This window comes from Podarcis gaigeae (genome assembly GCF_964106915.1).
Source record: "Podarcis gaigeae genome assembly, chromosome: 8".
Classification (NCBI taxonomy): Eukaryota; Metazoa; Chordata; class Lepidosauria; order Squamata; family Lacertidae; genus Podarcis; species Podarcis gaigeae.
Window position 1 is genome coordinate 38,118,601 of NC_139684.1, and position 23,926 is coordinate 38,142,526.

The 23,926-nt window shown below is 46.6% G+C and overlaps 1 protein-coding gene across 6 annotated transcripts in view; it reads right to left on the reverse strand.

Moving 5' to 3' along the window:
• Positions 1-1,092: 1,092 nt before the first annotated feature.
• The window catches only part of FTO (FTO alpha-ketoglutarate dependent dioxygenase), a 266,874-nt gene continuing 244,040 nt past the window's right edge, over positions 1,093-23,926 (reverse strand). For 5 of the 6 annotated variants that reach the window (XM_083752969.1, XM_083752966.1, XM_083752972.1 and 2 more), the window contains one exon: positions 22,601-23,058. In XM_083752969.1, coding sequence (XP_083609095.1) covers positions 22,914-23,058 — 145 coding nt within the window. In that variant the 3' untranslated portion in view covers positions 22,601-22,913. Of the gene's footprint in view, positions 1,183-22,600; positions 23,059-23,926 lie in introns of those variants that run through there. The other variant, XM_083752970.1, reaches the window with a different exon arrangement.

Here is a 23,926-nt window from a genome sequence, read left to right on the forward strand (position 1 = left end):
CATATTTGAAGATAAAACCTGACAGTGGCAGAGCTGACAAGTTGTCCTCAACCCTGACATACAACACAGAAAACTTGAATTTCACTCGACTCTGCTGTGGATGGGCTTGTCTTCAGAGATTCGTGGCAGAGCGGAGCACCAGCAGGAAAGAAAAAGAAAGAAAGGGAAGATTTCAAAATACCTCCAACTGAATGTCAGTCTTTATTTTTTTAAATATATATATATGGCTTTATAGAGGGTTCTAAGCACTGGTTTGGCCTTCCTCATTTACTTATTTTACCACTGCCCCCCCTTTTATATCCCATCTTGTATGTCTCTGTAAAAATAATAACACAGGGGCCTTTTAAGCAATGAAAACACTGAAGCAAAAGGGGGGGTGAGATACATTTTCATTACTCTTTAATACAGAAATGTATTTTCTTTTATAGGCCATTTCATTTAAAATATATATAGAAAAAAAGCCCTGGAGGTATCCCTAAGAATATGTTCTATAAATAAGCACTAAACAGCAATTACCTGGCAGTTTCAGTAATTATAGATCTCATGCTTCCTCAGTGGCTTGCCTTGCGAAGCTATTGGATTCTGCCTCGAAAATTACCATAAAGATTCTGCCTTAGATAAACAGATAAGGTTACATCTATTTGCAGGAGCCTTTCTAATTACCAGAGAGGATAGCTGGGGATTGCAAACTTAATGATATTTTGCTATTGCACATGACTGACAAGTTAGATCTGTCGGAGAGTGCATGTGACCACTGATCCTTTAGTGAACAGAGGGAGTTGTCTTAAATCGAGTCAGACCATTGGTCCATCAATCTCAGTGTTATCTACCCTGGGTGCTATCCAACTGACTTGTTCTGTCAGCACAAGGATTTCCACTTGTGCAGTGGAACTACTCCCCCTCTCCTCACCCCATGCCCTCCCCAAAAATCGGCCCCAGAGGTGGAATCCCCCAGATTTAGTGGGCACATGCAAGGGGGAGAAAAGCTCCATTGTGCAAGCAGAAATCCTTGCGCTGATGGAACAAGTTGGCTGGATACCAATTCATGACTGGCAGCAGCAGTTTCAAAGGAGAGACATTCCCAAACCTACCTGGAGATGCCAGGGATTGAACCTGAGACCTTATGCCTGCAAAGCTCTTCTGCTAAGCTGTGCCATGTCACTAATGGGAAGGTTTGGCCTCCTGCAAGAGAGCAAAAGCAGATTTGTAAAAGGATCTATATTTACATTTAGGGTGGCCATGTCGCCTAGAAGACAGCCCTCCAAGTCAAGGTTAATGATAAAGGCCTATAAGACAGGTGAGTCAAGGCCTTGATGTTGCCTATTAAAAACGCTTTCCTTAAAAAGCAACCAGTTCCCAAGGGCCTGTTGGAATAAAACAAGGAGGGGCACAGTCTAACTTCTCTAAGGAAGGGAGTTCCAAAGTCTGGGAGCTCAGTGTGTACAGAGGCCCTCAGCTTTGGATGTGCCATTCATACACACTTTAGGACTGTGGAAACCCCCTACACTTAACGCATATGGCTTCCCCCAGGTCACACCCCTTCCCAGGCCACACCCCTCAAAGGTATCACATTCACGCCATACATTTAAAGCACATGGATTCCCCTAAGCATTCTTGGAACTGTAGTTTTCAATTTTCAGCACCCTTCAAAAACTAAAGTTCCCATGAGTTTTTGGAGGAAGTCATGTGCTTCTAATGTGTGGTGTGTACACAGTCTAAGTCTGGTGGCAGAGATGCATGAATAAAGATATGAGGTGACAACAACAAGAAAGGTCAGAAAAGCTCTATATTCATCCTGACAGTTCCCATTGTTACCTTGTGATGTGTGGCTTATTGCCTGAGTTCTTCTTTGAGGTGTTTTACTTTATATATATATAAAGCAAATGCTCAATGTTAAGGAAGTTAAGTGAGGAGATTTAGCCTTATAAAGACATAGAATTTTTCAAGGGATAAAAAAAAAACCCACTGTTTTGGGGTTTGCCGGAACAGAGGGTGTTGATCAGTAAAGCAATATAGCCATCACCTTCTGGCATAACATAACTCTTTCCTGTCGAAGTCTATCTAGAGCTTGAAATATCTGTCTTTGTAAACACCAAGCACTCACATTCAAAATGAGTTGTAGCCAGAGGGGATGCAGGAAAGAAAATTTAGGGTCTGGAATTGGGTTGGTATTCAGACAACGACAGCAGAGGCAGCTAAGGAGGAAGATTTTGTTCTGTGCAAGAAATTGCAGGTGCCAAGCTGATCGGTGCTTCACAGAGGCCTCTAAAAGAGCAGTGGGGGAAATGGGGCACTGTGCCACCAACAGCAGTCTGTGCTCAGCTAGCCCCCACACACCTACCTTCTGAATTACAACTAGCCCAGAGGCGGGTATTAACTTGTTAATTACAACTAGCCCAGATACCTGTACAATGGCTGGTACTGGCAGACACCTTCCTCCTGCTTAGTCTCAGTGTTACCTTTGAAGAACTCAACTGGGAAGAGGATGGAGACAAAACTAGAATTAGTTGGCTCTGCATGCCATTGGATCTTTGGCTCCACCTACTGTTGGGCTCCCTGCCTTCCACCCTACCAGTCCCATCACTTCTAAGGAAGTTGTGTGGAACTGAGTTGGCTTTTGCATAGGGCTTTGGTTGTTATTATTATTACCTGTACTTCACCAGCAGATCTGTTCTTAATTTAGATTTGTTTAATTTAAATTTTATTAAATTAATCTTAAATTTAAATTAAAAACAGTTAACACATATTAAAGGTAAAGAAGGTAAAGGGTAAAGATAAAGAGGAAGCTAGGCACTCCCATGTATGAAGGCAGTGCAAGGGCCCATTATTAAGACAACTATGTGCCCAGGCTAGCATGCCTAAGAGGCTGGATCTAAACATGAGTCAGTGCACAATAATTTCTATAACTCAGCAGACCATAATATTAACAGTGAGGATCAAGATCCCCTTGATCCCCTAAAACCCAAGCAAACAGATGCATCTTCAGGCGACACTGCAAGATTATCAATTGGGGGATGACGATGACGACAAGTGTTCCTATTTGGGAACTCCACAAATAGGGTACCACAAGGCTTACAGTGGGATCCCCAACTGCGAGGAGATAAAAAAGGCTTCCTGTTCTCTGTCTCTCTAATCGTAGATGTTGGACGTGGTTCCTGTTGGGAATACAGCAAGATGAAGGATACTTGTAACCAGAGAGTACCAGCATCTCTTTGTTCAGAGGTGAGGAACCTGTGGGCCTCTAGATGTCCTTGGACTACAGACGACCATGCTGGTTGTGTCTGATGGGAGCTGGAGCACAGGAATATCTGGAGGGAACCAGGTTCCCTACCTCTGTTGCTCAGACTGTTAGGCAAGCCTAACTCAGAGGAGTCAGGTCACATCACATGATCATCTATGGCAAATCAGCATAATGGAAAGGAAATGGCTTCCTTGTCGGTGTTTCTGGTTTCCATGCATTTCCTTTCTTTGGCCAGAACTAGATGTTGGAATATAGGCTGAACCCCTGTCCGATATTCCTCATTCTCCAGTTTGTGTTTTTATGTGGCATTAGTCTTTTAATTTAGTGCCTGGGCAGAACGATCCCCTTCCATCCCCCGACCCCTTTTCTCCTACCCAGATGCGACCCGATCTACCTGCTTCAGAGACAATGGATGGGTTTTGACCCATGTTCTTGGAAAGGTCGTTGAAGAGCTCATGCCTTGTGGAATGTGGTTCTTACCTCCGTGAATCATTGTAACTAAACGCTGTAATTATCATTCCCTTGAGCTGCATCAAATGTTATTTAACGGCCCGTCTTCTCATTGTGGCCTGTCTCTCAAAAGACTTTGTGCCCAAGGGACTGGCAATCTATTACCGAAGGAACTGTTCTGACCCCATTAGCCAGGGAGGCAGAAGTAACTTTGAACTACAGACAATGGAGGTGCGAGAGGACCGGCATTGGCAAGGGAAGGAGATCAGCATTAGGAAACCATTAAATAATGGAAGGCCAATGTTGAGCTCTGGGACTGCTTGCTTTATAAATGACCCTCCTGATGTTCTGCACACAGGAACATAGAAAGAGCCTTGCTGGATCTGACCAAAGCTGAGTACTGTAGGGGCAGAGACCCAGGTCACAAATTTACCTCTGGATAAACTGAGATTGTTGCTGGTTGAAGTGCAGGAATGGGTGAATCTGTCAATTTCAGTTTCCTCCATGTCTCATTTTTCTCGTCTTAAATTCCATTCCTCACATTTCTACAGAGGTTTGTAATTTCAAAGAAAAAGAAGAAGCACTTTTGAAATTCATCAGCATTTTTAAACAGAACTTCTACCACTGTACACATTTTTATATGCAATTTCACTTAATAGTGTCTGCTATATAATGCATTTTGTTTTATTTTTGCCAATGTATCAGCTGATCTCCGGGGCTTGCGAAGTGCTGCACAATGACTCTATGTAAGCCCTGACAATCTCTGTAAAGCAGGCATAGGCAAACTTGGTCCTCCAGATGATTTGGGACTACTACTCCCATCATCCCTAGCTAACAGGATCAGTGGTGAAGGAATTGTAGTCCCAAAACATCTGGAGGGCTGAATTTCCCTATGCCTGATGTGAAGAAGAAGAAGAAGAAGAAGAAGAAGAAGAAGAAGAAGAAGAAGAAGAAGAAGAAGAAGAAGAAGAAGAAGAGTAGTTTGGATTTGAGGGACGCAGGTGGCGCTGTGGGTTAAAGCCTCAGCGCCTAGGACTTGCCGATCGAAAGGTCGGCGGTTCGAATCCCTGTGGCGGGGTGCGCTCCCGCTGCTCGGTCCCAGCGCCTGCCAACCTAGCAGTTCCAAAGCACCTCCGGGTGCAAGTAGATAAATAGGGACCGCTTACCAGTGGGAAGGTAAACGGCGTTTCCGTGTGCGGCTCTGGCTCGCCAGAGCAGCGATGTCACGCTGGCCACGTGACCCGGAAGTGTCTCCGGACAGCGCTGGCCCCTGGCCTCTTGAGTGAGATGGGCGCACAACCCCAGAGTCTGTCAAGACTGGCCCGTACGGGCAGGGGTACCTTTACCTTTACCTTTTACCTTTATCACTATCCTAAGGAGTCTCAAAGCGGCTAACAATCTCCTTTCCCTTCCTCCCCCACAACAAACACTCTGTGAGGTGAGTGGGGCTGAGAGACTTCAGAGAAGTGTGACTAGCCCAAGGTCACCCAGCAGCTGCATGTGGAGGAGCAGAGACACAAACCTGGTTCCCCAGATTACAAGACTACCACTCTTAACCACTAGACCACACTGGCTCTCCTTACCTTGGAACTGATTTTTATTATGCATTCCTGGCAACTTACAATTGTCTGGAATGGGGAGGGGCAAGCTATAAAGATTAGTAATATGCACATTTATGACAACGGCTCTCTTCTTAGTAACAGTGATATTACCCGACTAGGTCTTCTCACTGACTTGGCTTCCTTTATTGGAGGTACAAGAATGCAAGAGCCTGCTGAGTCAGAGCAGTGGTCCATACATTCCAGCATCCTGTTCTCACAGTGGCCAACTGGATGCCCAATATGGAAAGCTCACAGGCAGAACCAGATCACTACAGCACTCTCCCATCCTGCAACTGGTATTTCTGGTTTCCTGCAACTGGTATTTCTTTTTTTCTTTTTTCCTTTTTGCTGGTGGGGGGTGGGCAATAGAATTCCTTTGGAGAGGGATGTTAGTGGGTATGGATATGGGCGAGCTCTTTAAAGTAAGTAGGTCATACTGCAACATCTTTCTAGATTTTATATTATTATTTACGCTATGGCAATCTGCTGGAGCCTTGCAGTACCTCTATCAAGTGAAACCACGTAATGTTTAATGTTCTTTAGTGATTGCTTTATCAGGTAGTCCTAGAGGTTAAAGGAATAAAAAATAAACAAAAATAAGCTATTTGTTTTTCATGTAGCTAACTTAAACAAAGCAAGGGCTGCGTACATAGCTTTCAGCTTCCTGAGGGTTTAAGTACTCATAAAATGACAAGATGCATTTAAAAGCTACAAGTTCTATTAAGTTCCCTGGGCAGGATTTCATTTCCCCTTCTTATTAGAGGTCATTAAATTTACTAGATGTTAGTAAGATCCTTGTAAGCAGGCAATATGAAGGCTTGCTAAATCCATGTGCTACATATAATGATGAAACTATAGAAATGATAATGAGCTGCAGAAATAAACCAAAGTCTTGGATTTTGTACGTTGGAACACAGTAGGCGATTCTTGGAAATTTGAGAACAATGCATGCTAATGCAGAGATAAGCCAGAGTTTGTTAGAGATGTGTTAATGCAAGCCCAAAATGGCCTCCTTTATTTTGCACACACACACACCGCTCTGAATGACATGGAAGTGAGGATGGTTTTTCAGGGGTGTGGGACTGAAATTCAGGGTGGGGAGGAGGCCAAACTCACCTGCCCCTTATTTGGTACTTCTTTCAACCAGCCCCTGAGAATGACATTGGATTTTAGTATGACTCTGTCCGAAGCTTCTGGGTAAATAAATAAAATGCAGCTCCAAGAATTATCTAGTGGACACCTTCTTCTTCTTTTTTTGGTACCTATTAGTTCCCATACATGATGCTATGTTATCACATAGCATTGTTCTCAGAGTCTGTTGGGGGGAAAAGATGGTGGCTATTATCTGATGGCTGATGAGTTTTGGTCCCACTGCAGTTTTGCCTTCACTAAAGTGTACTGAGAGTTATCCCCTACTTCAACTTGAACCCTTTTCCATATTCACACTTCAGCTCTTTCATAGCACACTGAATATGGTACACAAATTTTAGCATTGATCTGTTTCACATTTGAGGCTGAATAAATGGGAAAGTGGGGTATAAAGGTTTAAATGCAAACAATGCTTTCTAGCTCGAAGAAGTCAGTCAAAAACATGGTGATGTTTATGAAAGAGTTAATTAAAAACTCATAAGGACTTTAGCCAAGCTAGGCATTTCGTTTATGCATCTGTTGTGTTTGGCAAAATGAAATCAGAAGCTGAGAAGCACCATATAAAGGCTGATCTGTACCTCCTTAGAAACAGTGAAGACACTAATATCACCATGCAAAACCAAGCTTTCTAAGAATTACTGGGGGTGTTTAATGGAGCCCAAGTCATCAGACACACTTAGTTTCAAAGTTATGCCATTGCTTGCAGAAAGAAATCAATTGTCCAATATATTAAAAGCAAATCATTGTGGTTGTTAAAGCACTAGAATATTTTAAGCTTCAAATGCATTCAATGCATAAATGAAATCTTTTCTTTTCTTCTTACTGCTAAAAAATAGTTTGACTGATCAAGGCAATATGCATGAAAAACACCAATGAGTTGTGGCTTGGTTTTGTTTTGTTTTTAAAACAGGGAGGTTTGTAGGAAATGAAACATTCAGCACAGTAGCATTACCCTATTCAGTGTAATAAGAGATTACAGAAATCCTATACACCAAATTCTTTTCTCTCTCCTCCCCCCTCTCTCCCTACTCTAATCAAAGCAATGAATCAATATTGTTGACAGAGAATAAAGTATCTGAAGATCCCTAACATGCTGTGGTGAGGCCAAAATCCAGCCTGAGCCATACCCAGAATTACTTATAGAAGCAAAACACAGTTACAGAGAGGGAAAGTCAAGAATGAATTAATCCCTAGTAGAATGTAAGCTCAGTCCTCTAAATGCCTAGCGCTGGGGTGGGAAACATATTTCAGGCCAAGGGTCACATTCCCTCTTCAAGAGGTTACATGTCAGTAGTGGGTGGGACCAAAGGCAAAAGTTGGCAGGACCAAAATGTGAATTTTCAGGTCAGAGGAACCTTTGGCCCTCCCCATGTTGCTGAACTACAATTCCCAACATCCCTAGACATTGGTCACACTTGCTTGGGCTGGTGGGAGCAACATCTGGAGGACCAAAGGATCCTCATGCCTGTGATGTACAAATTTCGAAGGAGGGTGTGTTTCGGTTCACATATTGTTTTGGAAACAGCAAATTTGGTAGGTTTGCCTTTAAATGTGAATTTAATCAATCCCCCCCTCCAGCAATACCAAACCCAAACAGAATGCCAAATGGGCAAGCTGAACCTAAGACCTCATTTCAATCTCTGCCAACAAGAGATCATGGGTGTGAATAGGGAACTGAGAATTGCACCAGCCAAAACCAGGGGCTTTCTACGGCAAATACGGAATGTCCGATTATTACTTCCGTCTTCAGCCTAGTGAGATGATAAAAGGATTTCATTTTCTGCCAACCATTTCATTCTGCTAATGTAAAATCACCTTTAGATCTGATTTTGTTTTGGCTTTTTGTTGTTGTTATATATAGAAAAGAGCCCCATTGCCTCGAGCAGTTCACATTTGTATTGGCTCCATGTTTAGTTGAGAGCTTTTTGTAAAATTGATGAATATTGTCTAAAGGCAAGTGCAGACAGGCAAACAGATCTGTATCTCCCGTAATCCATTTAGCCTGACACACATGTGCCGGGGACCAATTTTACTGCAATTCTTTCAGCGATGATGAAAAGTAAATGCAGGCAAAGTCGTGAACTTCATTTTGCAAGGAACCCTTTTGCAATCTAATGAAAGTCGCTAAAGAGAGGCATCTCTCTTCCACCTGACCCTGGCCATCCGCACACAGCGGAGTCAATAAACAAACACCAGGCGTAGGGAAAGGTTTGTGTTAAGAATGCTTCTGTGCATCAAATGATGGCCAGGTGGCACACAACTCCAGAAATTCTGAATAAAATATCTGCCTCATAAAGTCAAGTAAGTTGGAAAGAAGAAAGAAAGGAAGGGAGGGAGGGAGGTGTGTGTGTCATGAACTGGCAGGACTACAGGGAGGAAGAGAAGGAAGAGGATCCTGGTGAGGGGTGCAGCGCGTACTGGGTCACATGGGGGCAGGATGGGGAAGGGGAAGGAGAGGTTGGTGTGGGTAGTACTCACAGAGTGACAGAGAATGACCAGAGGCCAATGCACAGGAAGCTGAGCAGCAGAACACCTCACCGGAGCCAGAGAGGCCCCTGTCCCCACAAACACTGTGGGTCCTGAGACGTAGGGAACAGCAGGCAGGGCACTCCAGGAAGAGGCAGGCCAGGGCCTGCAGCCCAGTTCACTAGCTGGCCAGGTGGGGAAGGAGGCATGTGATTCCTCAGCTGGGGCAAGCTGAGAGCAGGTGAGGGTCACATGTCTCCTCAAGCCCAGATGCTGCAATCAGCAGGCACAGTATAAGAAGGCAGCAGAGCTGAGGTGCTGTGTCTGCTCAACTGGCAGCCGTTGAGCAGCCTCTTCTTGGACCATCACGGGTTTCTACTTCAGGGGTGATGCTGGACTGCATCCTGACTTTGGACTTGGACTGACCCTGAACCTTGTTTCCTGACCTTTGACTTTGGACCTTGGACTGTGGACTATTGTATATTTTTAGACTCCATCTTATCTCTGTGATTATAAATTGTAAGTTGTTATAAACAGTTGTTAAACATTGTGATTTGTTGTAGCCTGCCCTGTAACCTTAGAGTGAGAGTGGGTATATATATTATTACTGGAAATGGTTAGAAGTGTATTGGAAATATAGTGAATATTAAAATTTTATTTTACAAAAATAACTTTACAAAGAATGCTTATGTGAGAGGCTGACAGAAGCTGAAGCTGGTGCTGGACTCTGTGCATTGGCAGGCCCAGCTCAACCAGATATAAACATCAGCAGGCTGCAAATGACACCACATGGCAATGGCAGGATATCTGATATAATAGGACCATAGAATTGTAGAGTAGGAAGGTAGGCCAAGGGTCATCTAATCCAAACCCTTCCTTGCAATGTAGAAATCTCAACTAAGGCATCCATGACAGATGACCATCCAACCCGTTTTAAAACCTCAAAGGAAGGAGAGTCCATATCCTTCCAAGGGAATCCATTCCATGGTCGAACAGTTCTTACTATCATAAAGTTATTCCTGATGCTTAGTCGGAATCTCCTTTCTTGTAACTTGAAGACATTGGTTGCTTTTGTCTCCCTTGCTGATACACAGAGGGAGAGACAGACTGGAGGGTGGAGAGAGCACCTCATCAGGAACTTGGGGTTGTATTGAACTAAGCTCTTCTCACAGTAGACCCACAGAAATTAATATACCTAATCTAGTCATGCCTATTAATTTCAATGGGTCTGCTTTGAGTCTAAAACTGGCCTTGGGCTATGAGTTCTACTTACCTTTGCCCAAGCTTAGCCTTTACAGGACAGGGATCAGGAACACTAAAGGAGGTCAGGAGGAAAGCCCATTTGGGTCCCTTGAGCTATCCCCATCGTTCAGCCCAGACACTGAGATCCAGCGCTGAAGGCCTTCTGGCTGTTCCCTCATTGCGAGAAGTGAGGTTACAGGGAACGAGACAGAGGGCCTTCTCGGTAGTGGTGCCCGCCCTGTGGAATGCCCTCCCTTTAGATGTGAAGGAAATAAGCAGCTATCCTATCTTTAAAAGACATCTGAAGGCAGCCCTGTTTAGGGAAGTTTTTAATATTTAATACTGTATTTGTCAGGGGCTCAGGAGCAGAGGCACAGGAGAGGGAGGAAATGGAGAGCGAGGGGGAGGAATCCGAGGGGAGCGCAGGCGGTGACAGTGGTCAGAGGGATTCCATGAGCCTCTCCAGCGAATCGGAAGATTCACAGAAGGGAGCGCCGATGGCCAGGGCAAGGGGGGTGCCAAGGGGGAAACCCCAGAAGGAAGGGGCCAGCGGGGACTCCCAGAGCAGCAGTTGGAAATCAGGACCAGCTTCCCCACCAGAGTGCAGTGGGTGGGAGGAGTCCCAGGCATCAGGACCAGTGTTCTCACCACCAGTGAGAGGAGATGAGTCAGGATTGACCACACCTCCATCGGAGAGCGGGGAAACGGTCAAGAGGAAAGTTACCGGCTGGGCGCGCGCGCCAAGTTCAAATGTACAGGCGAGCGGCACAGCAGGTAGCCCGGATAGGGAGCCAGGTCCTAAAGCCCACCGGAAGGAGGGGCAAGACTCAGGGGGGTCAGCGTCAGAAGAGTCCAGAAAGGAGGAAACCCCAGGGGGCAGAAGGACCCAGAGGAGGAAAGAACAACGGAAGAGGTGGAGTAAGGCTAGAGTCTTAAACTGGTGTCTAGGAGGCGGAGACTCAGATGGAGCTTCGCCGGTCTAGGTTCTAAGACGTAGAGTTGCACGCTGCGGTTTGGAAATGGAAACTAATCTTCAATAAAGACTTTTATACGTTATTACTGACTAGCGTTGGTCCTCTGTGAGCTGGGACCTAGAGGCAACTCTGACAGTAAGCTCCATCTCTCAAAAAAAATAAAACCTCGCAACGTGAGTGGACGCAGCGAGGGGCGAAGATTGGTGCTTCGCGAGCTCACGAAGGCAGGACAAGATGAATACCGAACAACAAATAACAGCCCTGCAAAACGCGGTGGCACAACTTAACTCGGAAGTACTGGCATCCAGGAAAAGGGAAGAAGAATCCGCTGCTGTCTGCAAGGATCTGCAAATCAGGTTGGAAATATTGGCTAAACAGGGGGCGCCGGGAACCAGACCAGAGGGGATTGGGCTGGGAAAGAGAGGAGGCAGCCTTGTGTCGCATTTCGATGGGAATCTGCAGCAGTATCCTAACTTCAGAGCAGACATGGTTTTCGCCCTAGAGTTGCTGGAGAAGGACTTTAGAGATGAGCAGGAGAAAGTAGGCTTCATACTAACGCATCTCCACGGAGACGCTAAAGCGTGGCTGCGGAATCTGTACCGAGATAAAGACCCAGCCCTCCAAAATACGAAAGCCTTCCTTAAGGCGATGGAAGCATGCTTTTTATCGGAGATTGATGTAGATATCGCCAGGAAAGAGATACATGGATTGAAGCAAGGCAGAGCCACTGTAAGGCAATATCACTCCCGCTTTTTTGCTTTGGTCAACGCGCTGGGATGGGAAAAAGAGTCAGCTGCCGTCAGGGACCTGTTCTGGGAGGGGTTGAACGGGGCTGTGAAAGACGAAATTGCGAGGGGGGAGCGATCCCAGACCACTAAAGACGTGATCCAGAGAGCGCTGACGATTGGGGTGAGGCTGGAGGAACGTTCCTGGAGCAAGGACGAAGGGCGTTGGGGACGCACACCAGCAAGAGCACCTCCTTTCTTTCCCAGGGAGACAGCGCGCGCTCGATCCACGCCCCCATTGGGAGGGGGAGAGGAGCCGATGGAGTTAGGTGGTGCCAAGGCTCAGTCAGCAGCCAGAGCCCTAACGCCGGGAGCAGTCAAACCGAAGCCTCCTAGAGGGAACAGGAAGTGTTACATCTGCGACAGTGCTCAGCACATGGCAAAAGAGTGTCCCCAGAGGATTCACAAGCACACTGCAGCCTCAGCGACAGTTACAGAAGTAGTTCAGCAGAGTGCACCACAGCAGGGAAACGACGGAGTCTGGCTGGGATCAGAGGAACTGGGGCCCAGCCAGACGAGTCAGTGAAGCAGTCCCCAGGGATCTTACAGCCCACAGACCCCCTCCCACCCAAACCAGTGGTGCAACTCATGGCATCGCTTCAGCTGCCCACTGGACTCACCATGGAAGTCCCTATTACCATTGACTCTGGCAGCAATGCAGACTTTATAGGAGTGGATTTCGTCACTCAACATGGCATAGCGCTCCTACCTGCCACGATGCCTCTGAAAGTGGTAATAGTCGACGGCAGGGAGCTGCTAGGGGGACAAGTGGTACAGCAAACGCCGCCAATGGTGATGCAAATTGGGAATCACCGCGAAATCATCAGCTTCAACGTCACCCAACTGTCAGACACTCCCATAGTGTTGGGCATGAGCTGGCTGGACCGGCACAGTCTGGCATTAGCATGGTACCAGCGCCAATTGACTTTCGGCTCCTCCTACTGCGCAGAACGCTGCATCCTGACTAACCAGGAGGATGAGGGGCAAGAGGGTGCTCCACAACTGCGACTAGGCATGCTGCAAGCAGTACCCGACAAGTACAAGGCGTTTTTGGAGGTCTTCTGCGAGAAGGAAGCGGACAAGCTGCCTCCCCACAGGCCCTACGACTGCAAGATTGACCTCCTGCCGGGGGCGACGCTGCCGATGGGGAAACTGTATTCCATGTCGGAGGATGAAATGCAGGAACTCAGGGAGTTCATAGATCACAACTTGAAGCGGGGATTCATCCGAGAATCCAAGGCAGTGGGGGGCAGTCCCGTGTTTTTTGTGAGGAAGCGGGACACGCCCCAAAAGAGGCTTGTAGTTGATTACAGAATTTTGAATTCGAAAACCAAGCCCACAGCCTTCCCCATGCCCAAAATCGATGACCTGCTGGCGACGGTGAGGAAGGGTCGCATCTTTACCAAGTTGGATCTACGCGGAGCGTACAATCTCATACGCGTGCGGGAGGGCGACGAGTGGAAGACAGCCATGTTTACGCCGCTAGGCACCTATGAATATAGAGTTATGCCTTTTGGATTACAAAATGGTTCCCACTGTTTTCAAGCCTTCATGCACCACGTCTTAGCGGGTCTCCTGTACAAGAAGTGTGTCTGCTTCCTGGACGACATCCTGATCTTCTCGGAGTCGCTGGAGGCCCACGAGAGAGATGTCAAGGAAGTCCTGCAAAGGCTGAGGGAGCACAGGCTTTATGCCAAGCTGGAGAAGTGCCAGTTCGACATGACGGAGGTGGATTTCCTGGGCTACAAGCTGTCCGACAAGGGGCTCGCCATGGACAGTGCCAAGGTCCGCTCAGTGCTGGACTGGAAATGCCTGCGCAATCAGAAGGAGGTCCAGAAGTTTGTCGGCTTTGCCAACTTTTATCGCAAGTTTATCAAGGGTTTCGCTATGCAGACGGCGGCCATCACCGACACCCTCAGCTCCAAGAAGAAGAGGTTCATCTGGACGGAGCAGGCGGAGCAGTCCTTTCAGAAGCTCAAGCGTCTCTTCGCATCCGAAGAACAGCTGCTACATGTGAACCCCAGCAAACCCATGAGGGTTGAGACGGATGCCTCAGACAGAGCCGTGGGGGCAGTCCTGTTGCAGTGAGATCCGCAGGGGGACTGGAGGCCGTGCGCTTTCTACTCCAGGAAACTCAGCAAGTCGGAGCAGAACTACACCATCTGGGACAGAGAGTTGCTGGCCATTCATGCAGCATTCAAGGCGTGGCGGCACTTCCTCATCGGAGCCAAGCACACAGTGCAGGTCCGCACGGACCATAAGAACTTGGAGTACTGGCGCACGGCGAGGTTCCTGAACCAGAGACACATCCGCTGGGCGGAGTTCTTTGCAGATTTCGACTTCAGGATAGAATACATCCCGGGAGACAACAACATCATGGCGGATGCGCTATCCAGGAAACCGCAGTATCTCGAGGAAGAGGCACCGGCGGTGGCCAAGCACATTTTCGCACCGAAAGCGTGGGCATGCGCCTCAGCCACAGTGGACCTGGATGCAGTACGTCTCGCGCTGCAGACGGACTCCTTCGCACGAGCCAAGATGGAGGAGGTGCGCAGCGGCACAACGAAGGACGATGAGTTCCAGATACGCGACGGACTGCTCATCCGCAAAGGGGCCCTCTACGTGCCGGGAGACGACTTCCGCGTGAGAGTACTGCAACAGTTACACGACGCGCCCAGCGCTGGGCACTTCGGCAAAGAGAAGACTGTGGAATTAGTAGCCAGAGACTTTTGGTGGCCCAAGATGCGGGGAGAAGTCGCGGATTACGTCAATAGGTGCGACACCTGCCAAAGGGTCAAGCCAGTACACAGGCCGCAGGCGGGACTGTTGGAACCGCTACAGACCCCGCTCGAACCGTGGGAGAGGGTGGCCCTGGACTTTGTCACTGATCTGCCCAGCTTGAGGGGCAAAACAGCAGTACTCGTGGTAGTAGACTTGTTCACCAAGATGGCCCACTTCATTCCTTGCGCGAAGGTGGCCACAGCGGAGCAGACCGCCAAGCTGTTCATAGACCACGTGTTCAAGGTGCACGGCCTACCACGGTCTATCCTGTCCGACCGGGGGTGCCAGTTCATCTCGAACTTCTGGCAGAAGCTGATGGGCATCCTGAACGTCGTCAGCCTAGCGTCAGCAAGACACCCGCAGACCAACGGACAAGCGGAGAGGGTCAACGCCATCATGCAGCAGTACCTGAGATGCTACGCGAACCAGCAGCCCTCGACCTGGGTGGACTACCTACCGCTGGCCGAGTTTGCCTACAACAACACGAAACACGTGTCTACGGGGGTGACACCGTTTTTCGCCAACAATGGGCGGCATCCCAGAACCTTCCTGGGTTTAGAGAAAGTGAGGGAGGGGGAGCCGCAGGGAGCAGAGGCCTTGGCAGCAGAGTTACAGGAGGTCCACGAGCAACTCCGAAGGCAGTTAGAGCTAGCTAAACACGCGTACAAAATGCAAGCGGACAGACACAGGAGAGTTGGGGAGGACATCCGGGTGGGGGACTGGGTCTGGTTGGCAGCCCAGGCAGTGCCGGCCAGATCGTTAGCTAAGAAGAAGCTCAGACACAAGCAGATAGGCCCTTACCAAGTCGAGGCACAGATCAACCCAGTGGCCTTCCGGTTGACACTCCCGGAGGGATCCAGAATGCACCCGGTCTTTCATAGATCGGTGCTCACGCCCTACAAGGCACCTCACAGGTTTCAGGCGCCAGGGACAGCACCAGACCCGCTCAGGGGAGCGCCCACGAAGGGGGGGTCACCGAGAGGGGAGCCACTCAACGAGGCCACAGAGATTTTAGACTCGAGATGGGGGGAGGAAGGGATTGAATATCTCCTTGCCAGGGAAGACACCCCGGTCAGTGCCAACAGGTGGGTACCGGACTATGCCGTGGAGGAGCAATGGCTCAAAGACGAATTCCATGCAATTTTCCCACACAGGCCCATGCCGGCAGATTATTTCGACGAATATCTTTTCACACCCACACTCTCAGCCAGCACGTTTCAGGGGTTCTCTTCAGCTGAGGACACGACGCTAGAGACTAGCTCTCCAGAGGGATCGCTCTCGGGGTTTGGCACAGGGGGCTCCTATTGGTGGGAGGATCAACCTGAGGTGGGGTGGCGCAGAGAACTGCCGAGAGGGCCATTGCACGCAGCATCACCCCAGGCGACAGGGGAAGAGGGGGTCATGGGCGAGTTGGGGGAAGATCCCGGGTTCGAACACACCGCCCAGGAGATGGAAGCAGAGGAGATCGCCGTCGACGACACCATGGAGGACTTCCCGGACTTATCCGGCTGGCTGCACGCCACGGGGGACGAACTGTATCCTGCACTCACCCCCACAACACTGGAGCACCCAGAACCCGCACCTGAAGAGGGGGAGGGGGGAAGGGGGGCTTCGAGGGGGGGATGGATGTCAGGGGCTCAGGAGCAGAGGCACAGGAGAGGGAGGAAATGGAGAGCGAGGGGGAGGAATCCGAGGGGAGCGGAGGCGGTGACAGTGGTCAGAGGGATTCCATGAGCCTCTCCAGCGAATCGGAAGATTCACAGAAGGGAGCGCCGATGGCCAGGGCAAGGGGGGTGCCAAGGGGAAAACCCCAGAAGGAAGGGGCCAGCGGGGACTCCCAGAGCAGCAGTTGGAAATCAGGACCAGCTTCCCCACCAGAGTGCAGTGGGGGGGAGGAGTCCCAGGCATCGGGACCAGTGTTCTCACCACCAGCGAGAGGAGATGAGTCAGGATTGACCACGCCTCCATCGGAGAGCGGGGAAACGGTCAAGAGGAAAGTTACCGGCTGGGCGCGCACGCCAAGTTCAAATGTACAGGCGAGCGGCACAGCAGGTAGCCCGGATAGGGAGCCAGGTCCTAAAGCCCACCGGAAGGAGGGGCAAGACTCAGGGGGGTCAGCGTCAGAAGAGTCCAGAAAGGAGGAAACCCCAGGGGGCAGAAGGACCCAGAGGAGGAAAGAACAACAGAAGAGGTGGAGTAAGGCTAGAGTCTTAAACTGGTGTCTAGGAGGCGGAGACTCAGATGGAGCTTCGCCGGTCTAGGTTCTAAGACGTAGAGTTGCACGCTGCGGTTTGGAAATGGAAACTAATCTTCAATAAAGACTTTTATACGTTATTACTGACTAGCGTTGGTCCTCTGTGAGCTGGGACCTAGAGGCAACTCTGACAGTATTGTTTTTAACACTCGATTGGGAACCGCCCAGAGTGACTGGGGAAACTCAGCCAGATGGGCGGGGTATAAATAATAAATTATTATTATATTATTACCCACAAGCAAGGAAGGAGACCATGGAGCGAGGTGGTGCAGATCATAAAGGGAGACTTAAGGGTGAAGCAAGGTGTTCATGGTGATTATATGACAAATGCACAATGGTAGCCAAGCTCCCAAGCTTCTTTAGGAAGAAGGAACACTCACTGTCTCCTCTGGAGTAAGAGGTAGGCTTGGGGCTTTGAGGATATCCAAAGGCTTTTTCATCTACCTGGACCTCAAGGATTGTGATAATAACTTTGGCATACCAAAGGTTGATACTATATATAACTGTAGCAGCATAGATATGTTATGGAAAGTATTGGAATCATCCAATCAATTGAATGTAGGGGAGTTAGAGGAACAGACTATAATGTCAAAACTAACTATATATTTATAAGAAAGGAGAACATAATGATTTTGTTCAATATTGAATACTTACATTGACTACTGGAAAAAGCTAACCATATGCTTCAAAGATAAATTATGTATATGAAATGCTATAATGTATGTTGTGCAAATTTTAGAATTTGTTTTGCACGAATAGAAAACAAAATGAATCTTATTAAAAGGAGAGATGGAGAGACAGAGAGACAAAGAAGAGCAGGCAAAATGAATTGAGGCCACAATTCATATGACACACACTATGATGTACCCCAAGACATCCCTGCCAGCCCTTATGCACAGTTGCTGTTGGAAGAGGCAACAGAGCCAAAGAGGAGGGGATTTTGCTGGAATTCTGTTCCAAGCAGAGGTGACAGTCAGATGGTATTTCAAACCCAAGTGGGAGCTTCCACAGAAGTTCAGGACTAAGTAGGACCGTGGACAGCTCCATGGAGTGTACAGGCTAGAGACTACCACAGAAGCACAATACACAAATGTCGGAGTCCTGGGACTCCAAGGACATAGGTGGCTCAACTGCCTTGGACCGTGGAGGTGGTGGCATCAAAATGTGTTCCTGGGATTTTGGATGTACCCCTCCCACACCACATCCTCCTTGAAATTGTAGACTCCTCTCCTGAGGCTGTGGTGTATAATGCTGGGGTCACACATGCAAGACCCACTCCTGGTGTCCCTGTGCATGGGGAGGTCTGAAGTGGAGCCAGTGAGCACAGGGATATTGAGGCTTGTGTGTGTCCTGCTTTCATTATTATTTATTAAAATTCTCTCGCAGCCTTCCTCCAAAGTTGCCCAGGGTGGCAAGCACGTCTTTCATAAAACTGAGTAGATGGCCTAGCACACATGGATTCAGACAAATGCCTCAACAGGACTAGAGTATATAAATGAGCAAATGTGCATCAAGGAAAGGAACCAGAATGATCAAGAGCATAAAACCTATATAACCAGAGGTTTGCTTGGAACTGGATGTGCAAGTATGAAAGAATTCAGTCGCAAATATTTACATTGTAATTGGTGAAGTACCACTGAGGAGATCCTGAGCAGCAGCTCACACAAGTGTTGCTGGAAAAGCCCCCTGTGTTTTAACCAGTTCTATTTTTCTAGAAAAAGAGGTGCTGGAACGCCTCCCTTGTTCTCTTATAATGGCACCCACCTGAGAGGTGCCAGAACTGAGTTCTGGTGAGTTCTGGCTGAAAAAAAAAGCCCCGGTTTTAGACAAATTCTATTATATGCACTAACCAGGCAACAAAAGGAAATTAGCACTGAAGACAAAAAAAAAGCATTCAGTAGTCAGCCCCATTTGTCCCTTTCTTCTTTACAGAAGGCTTTCAACTTTCATGTGAACACCCTTGTTTTCCTGTACCCTTTATGAGTGTCAAGTGGATTTTGCCACTGCGAATCTCACAGCTTCTAACAATGCTTAATTAAAACAGAAATTAATCACAAATCAGCAGTAAAAGAAACACAATTGCTTTGTTCTCCACATTGCCACTTCAGTTTCTTTCAATCTGTTACGTTTTGTTTCGAGGCAATCACTTTGTCAGGACAGAGGATAACTGTGTTTTTCTTTTTCTTGCCAAAGCAAAACATCCCTCGTCTTCTATTGGGCTTGCCCTGTGATTTAAAAACAAAACAAAACAGTGTTTCTTAACCAGTGATCACTGTGCACACTGTGCCAGCTAGTATTGTATTTTATTTTTTTCACTAAATGGTTAAATGAAGCAAACACAATAAAGATTCAACGAATCTAAGTCTGGAGAACAAGTCCACCCACCCACCCACCAATATATCTGGCTTTGCACTCAAGCACACAGATGCCCAAAGAAATATATTGGGGGGGTATATACAGTGGTACCTTGGGTTAAGTACTTAATTCGTTCCAGAGGTCTGTTCTTAGCCTGAAACTGTTCTTAACCTGAAGCACCACTTTAGCTAATGGGGCCTCCTGCTGCTGCCGCGCCGCAGGAGCACAATTTCTGTTCTCATCCTGAAGCAAAGTTCTTAACCTGAAGCATTATTTCTGGGTTATTTCTTGAGTCTGTAACCTCAAGCGTATGTAACCTGAAGCGTATGTAACCCGAGGTACCAGTGTATATATTTATCTCCCCAAGGAATTTATTATTTCAGTTTTGACCCTACCCGCTTTCAAGGGCTTAGAAGTTGATAATAAGACTGTAGAATATGAGCTAAGCGTTTTTGTTTAGTAGGCCTACTAAAATGAATGGTCCCATGTGGGTCATGTCCACTAATTTCTATGGGGCAACTCATCTGTACACCTAACACTGGATACAACCTCTTGTCAGTAAAATCCATGGAGTAAGATGATATGGCTTGCATCGAAAGAGGAAACATATGACCCAGTTAGGATGTAAAACAATCCCAGTCTGACCCTGGTTTTTTAGCCTGAGAAAAAAGTCATGTTGCTGTGTGTACCTTCCTTGCCCTTCTCCTCCCCAGGTTTCACCTCCTGGTTAGGAAGGAGGGATTAAAGAAGAGTGGCAGATGAAAATGATGGACTTTGCAGAACTGGCGAAACTGATGGGAAGAACCTGGAACCAGTGAGATCAAGTATTCTAAAAAGACTGGAACAAATTTATATTATATTTGAAAGACAATTGTAAGCAATTAACATCATTAGCAGGGTTATCTGAAGATTTGTAAGATGAATTTGTTACTTATTCAGGTGGAGTAATTTAATATTTTAAGTAATGATATAACAAGAATAGGAAAGAAAGTGAAATTGAAAAATGTAACATGTAATTTTGTAAACTGTTAGGTGGGAGGGAGAGAAGTCGTTTAGGCTTGGCTGGGCCAAAAGATTTAGTAAGAGGATACAATGTTACGTATTGTGATTATATGTAAAATTAATAAAAAATTATTTTTTTTTAAAGGAAGCAGGGATTAAGCCAGTTTCCCAGTTTGGATGTAATGGCAAATGGTAGTTTAAAGGAGCCATTTTGTTTGTATACAGAAGCTCCAAGGTCCAATCCCCGGTGGGATCTCCAAGTAGGGATAGGAATGTCCCCTGTCTGAAACCCTGGAGAGCTATGCCAGTCTGTGTAGACAACACTGAGCTCACCTGGCCCTGTATAAGGCAGCTTCTTATGAATATTGTCTCTTCTGTCATTTCTCCGAAGATGAGCAAGCCACCTTTTCCACTGGATATGGTGAGTCCTTCCTTCCTTTAGCAGATAATATAGACAAGCCCCTTTTTTATTACAGCGATGCAAGTATAAAAATCCTGAATATGGAAAGAGGGAAACTTCCTATATTGGCAACAAAAACATGGGTGCTGCAAGGTGCCCAGATGCCAGCTGAAAAAGACCCTCAAAAATTCAAGAGGTAAAAAGGGTGGGAATTGTGAACATCTGAGCACAGCTGGGCCTTCTTCTGAGTTAAATTCTTACCTTCAGCCTCAGCTTGCAGGCCCTCCTTAGGTCTGGTGCCTAGAACAACATTTGGATAACTCCTGACAAGGACCATGCTCCAATATCCTTTGCTGACTGTATTGAAACTGCAAGCATATTGTTGTGAAGCGTCATGGAATTTTTAAAGTGAAGATTGGTATTTGAGATGCCATAATGGACATTTGGCCTTGTTGATTCCCACCCACCACCTTGGACAGCTGATGCACAGAGCCTTCACAACACATCTTAATGGATGAGGAGACCAATCCAGGAATACTCCCACTGAATTTGAAGTTTGAGAATGTCCTAATAAGAATATGAATTGGGGTTGGACCAATAGAGGAAGAGGTGGCACATTTCATGGATCAAATCATCCTTGCCTATCACCCCAGCATTGCCCCCGCTCTGAATTGGTTTTGTGATAGCTCTATGTTGCCAAATCAGTATGGTATTATAGCAACATGATGTTCTAGGGTTGGTTACTTGATTCCTGAATGTCTGACCCTGTGGTCAGAAGAAATATCTATCTATGTATGTATGAAACATGCAAAAAAAAGATTTGGGAGGGTGTTTTTCAGATAAGATTTTGGTGGCCCAGAAACTCTCTTTTTGTACTGAAATGTTCAACCACGACTTGGATGATCGACTCAAGGGCATCCTGATCAAATTTGCAGATGACACAAAACTGGGAGGGGTGGCTAACACCCCAGAGGACAGGATCACACTTCAAAACGACCTTGACAGATTAGAGAACTGGGCCAAAACAAACAAGATGAATTTTAACAGGGAGAAATGTAAAGTATTGCACTTGGGCAAAAAAAAATGAGAGGCACAAATACAAGATGGGTGACACCTGGCTTGAGAGCAGTACATGTGTAAAGGATCTAGGAGTCTTGGCTGACCACAAACTTGACATGGGCCAACAGTGTGACGCGGCAGCTAAAAAAGCCAATGCAATTCTGGGCTGCATCAATAGGAGTATAGCATCTAGATCAAGGGAAGTAATAGTGCCACTGTATTCTGCTCTGGTCAGACCTCACCTGGAGTACTGTGTCCAGTTCTGGGCACCACAGTTCAAGAAGGACACTGACAAACTGGAACGTGTCCAGAGGAGGGCAACCAAAATGGTCAAAGGCCTGGAAACGATGCCTTATGAGGAATGGCTAAGGGAGCTGGGCATGTTTAGCCTGGAGAAGAGAAGGTTAAGGGGTGATATGATAGCCATGTTCAAATATATAAAAGGATGTCACATAGAGGAGGGAGAAAGGTTGTTTTCTGCTGCTCCAGACACGGAGCAATGGATCCAAACTACAAGAAAGAAGATTCCACCTAAACATTAGGAAGAACTTCCTGACAGTAAGAGTTGTTCGACAGTGGAATTTGCTGCCAAGGAGTGTGGTGGAGTCTCCTTCTTTGGAGGTCTTTAAGCAGAGGCTTGACAACCATATGTCAGGAGTGCTCTGATGGTGTTTCCTCCTTGGCAGGGGGTTGGACTCGATGGCCCTTGTGGTCTCTTTCAACTCTATGATTCTATGATTCTAAAAAAGACTCAGCCATACTAATATTTAGTATCTCAGTAGAACTTTTATTCTATTTAAAAGAATTCACATTATTATCTTAGCATAATCCTCACAACAACATTTGAGCTAAAACAATTTGTAATTGGCTCTTTATTTCACACAGCCCATCTGAAACACAGCAGGACACTGGCTGCCTACCCAACTTCAAAACAAACCACAGATAATCTTACTTTCATGTTCTGGTGCTTGTGATGTACACTTTTGGTTAACTTCTTAACTGATTATGCAGCCAGAATATTACTTGGTCCAGAATACCTCTCCCCTGGGCTGTTTCTTCCTCCACCCCACTGTTCTCAGAGAGATCTAGTGCCTCTTACAGAAGAGGCTTCTTTGCAAAAGAACCTCATTCAGTTCATGATCAAATTGATCCATCTAGCACTCTAGAAGACTCTGTAGCTCAGCTATTATGTCTTCAAGGTTGAATGGCAGCGGCATGCTGGCATCGCCTTCTTGCCAGTAAGGATGGCATTCTGGCTTTTCATCCTTTGGTAAATTCTCCACAAGTTGGGAATGGCACCTAAAAAAATAAAATAAATCTATAAGATTAAAAGTGAATTAGGGGATGCATTTAGGGATTTATTATTTCTCATGTTTGCCTATTAATGAAAGGGGGGGCACTAAAGGACTATTAACCAGTGAAGTCACAGGATCTTTTCTGCCTTAATGCAAGTTTTCTTTAAAAAATAAATAATTTCCTAGAGGAATATTTGAGAAAGCCCATCACAAAGAAAACGCAGTTAGCACACCTTTTGAAGGGGGAATTATTTTTTCATTATCTCTCCAGTCTTATTTGAAGTCAGTCAGCTGTCTATGCCATTGTGTGCGGGTTTCTGTGATACTACTAGATTATTGGGAGAGATTAAACCAAATTTACTGCATTTAAGGTCACAGCACAGATTAAACAATATTGCAGAATGCGGTTTGCAAATCTGAGAGTTACAAATCCATCAGGTTTGGGGAAAAGTAACGAGGAGGAGAGTTGCTGTTGAAAGATAGATGCAAATGAAGGTTAATAACAATTTCTGCTGATGAATAGATGGGCAAAACTTCAACAAAATTAAATTAAGAGGTTAGCGTTTGCTAGGTCCCCAGAGAAACCCTTTGAATTACAGTGTTTCTTATTAAATGGATTCCTCATCAATAGTAGTGAAGTCTAATTATAATAAGCAGCTAAAACTGCAGTCCGGCACAGGGAAATTTTACGAGTAGTAAACCAACACATCTTGTAAGATTACTTTGTAATAAAGACTGCCACTTATTGGTCCTGCATTAGTAAATTTGTAGCAATTCAGTGTTTTCGGTTTCAGGGGGTTTTGTGTGGGTTGTTTGTTTTAATTTGCCAGATGCTGGTTAATTAGCTAATGTTTATAAAGGAGTGAAAGCCG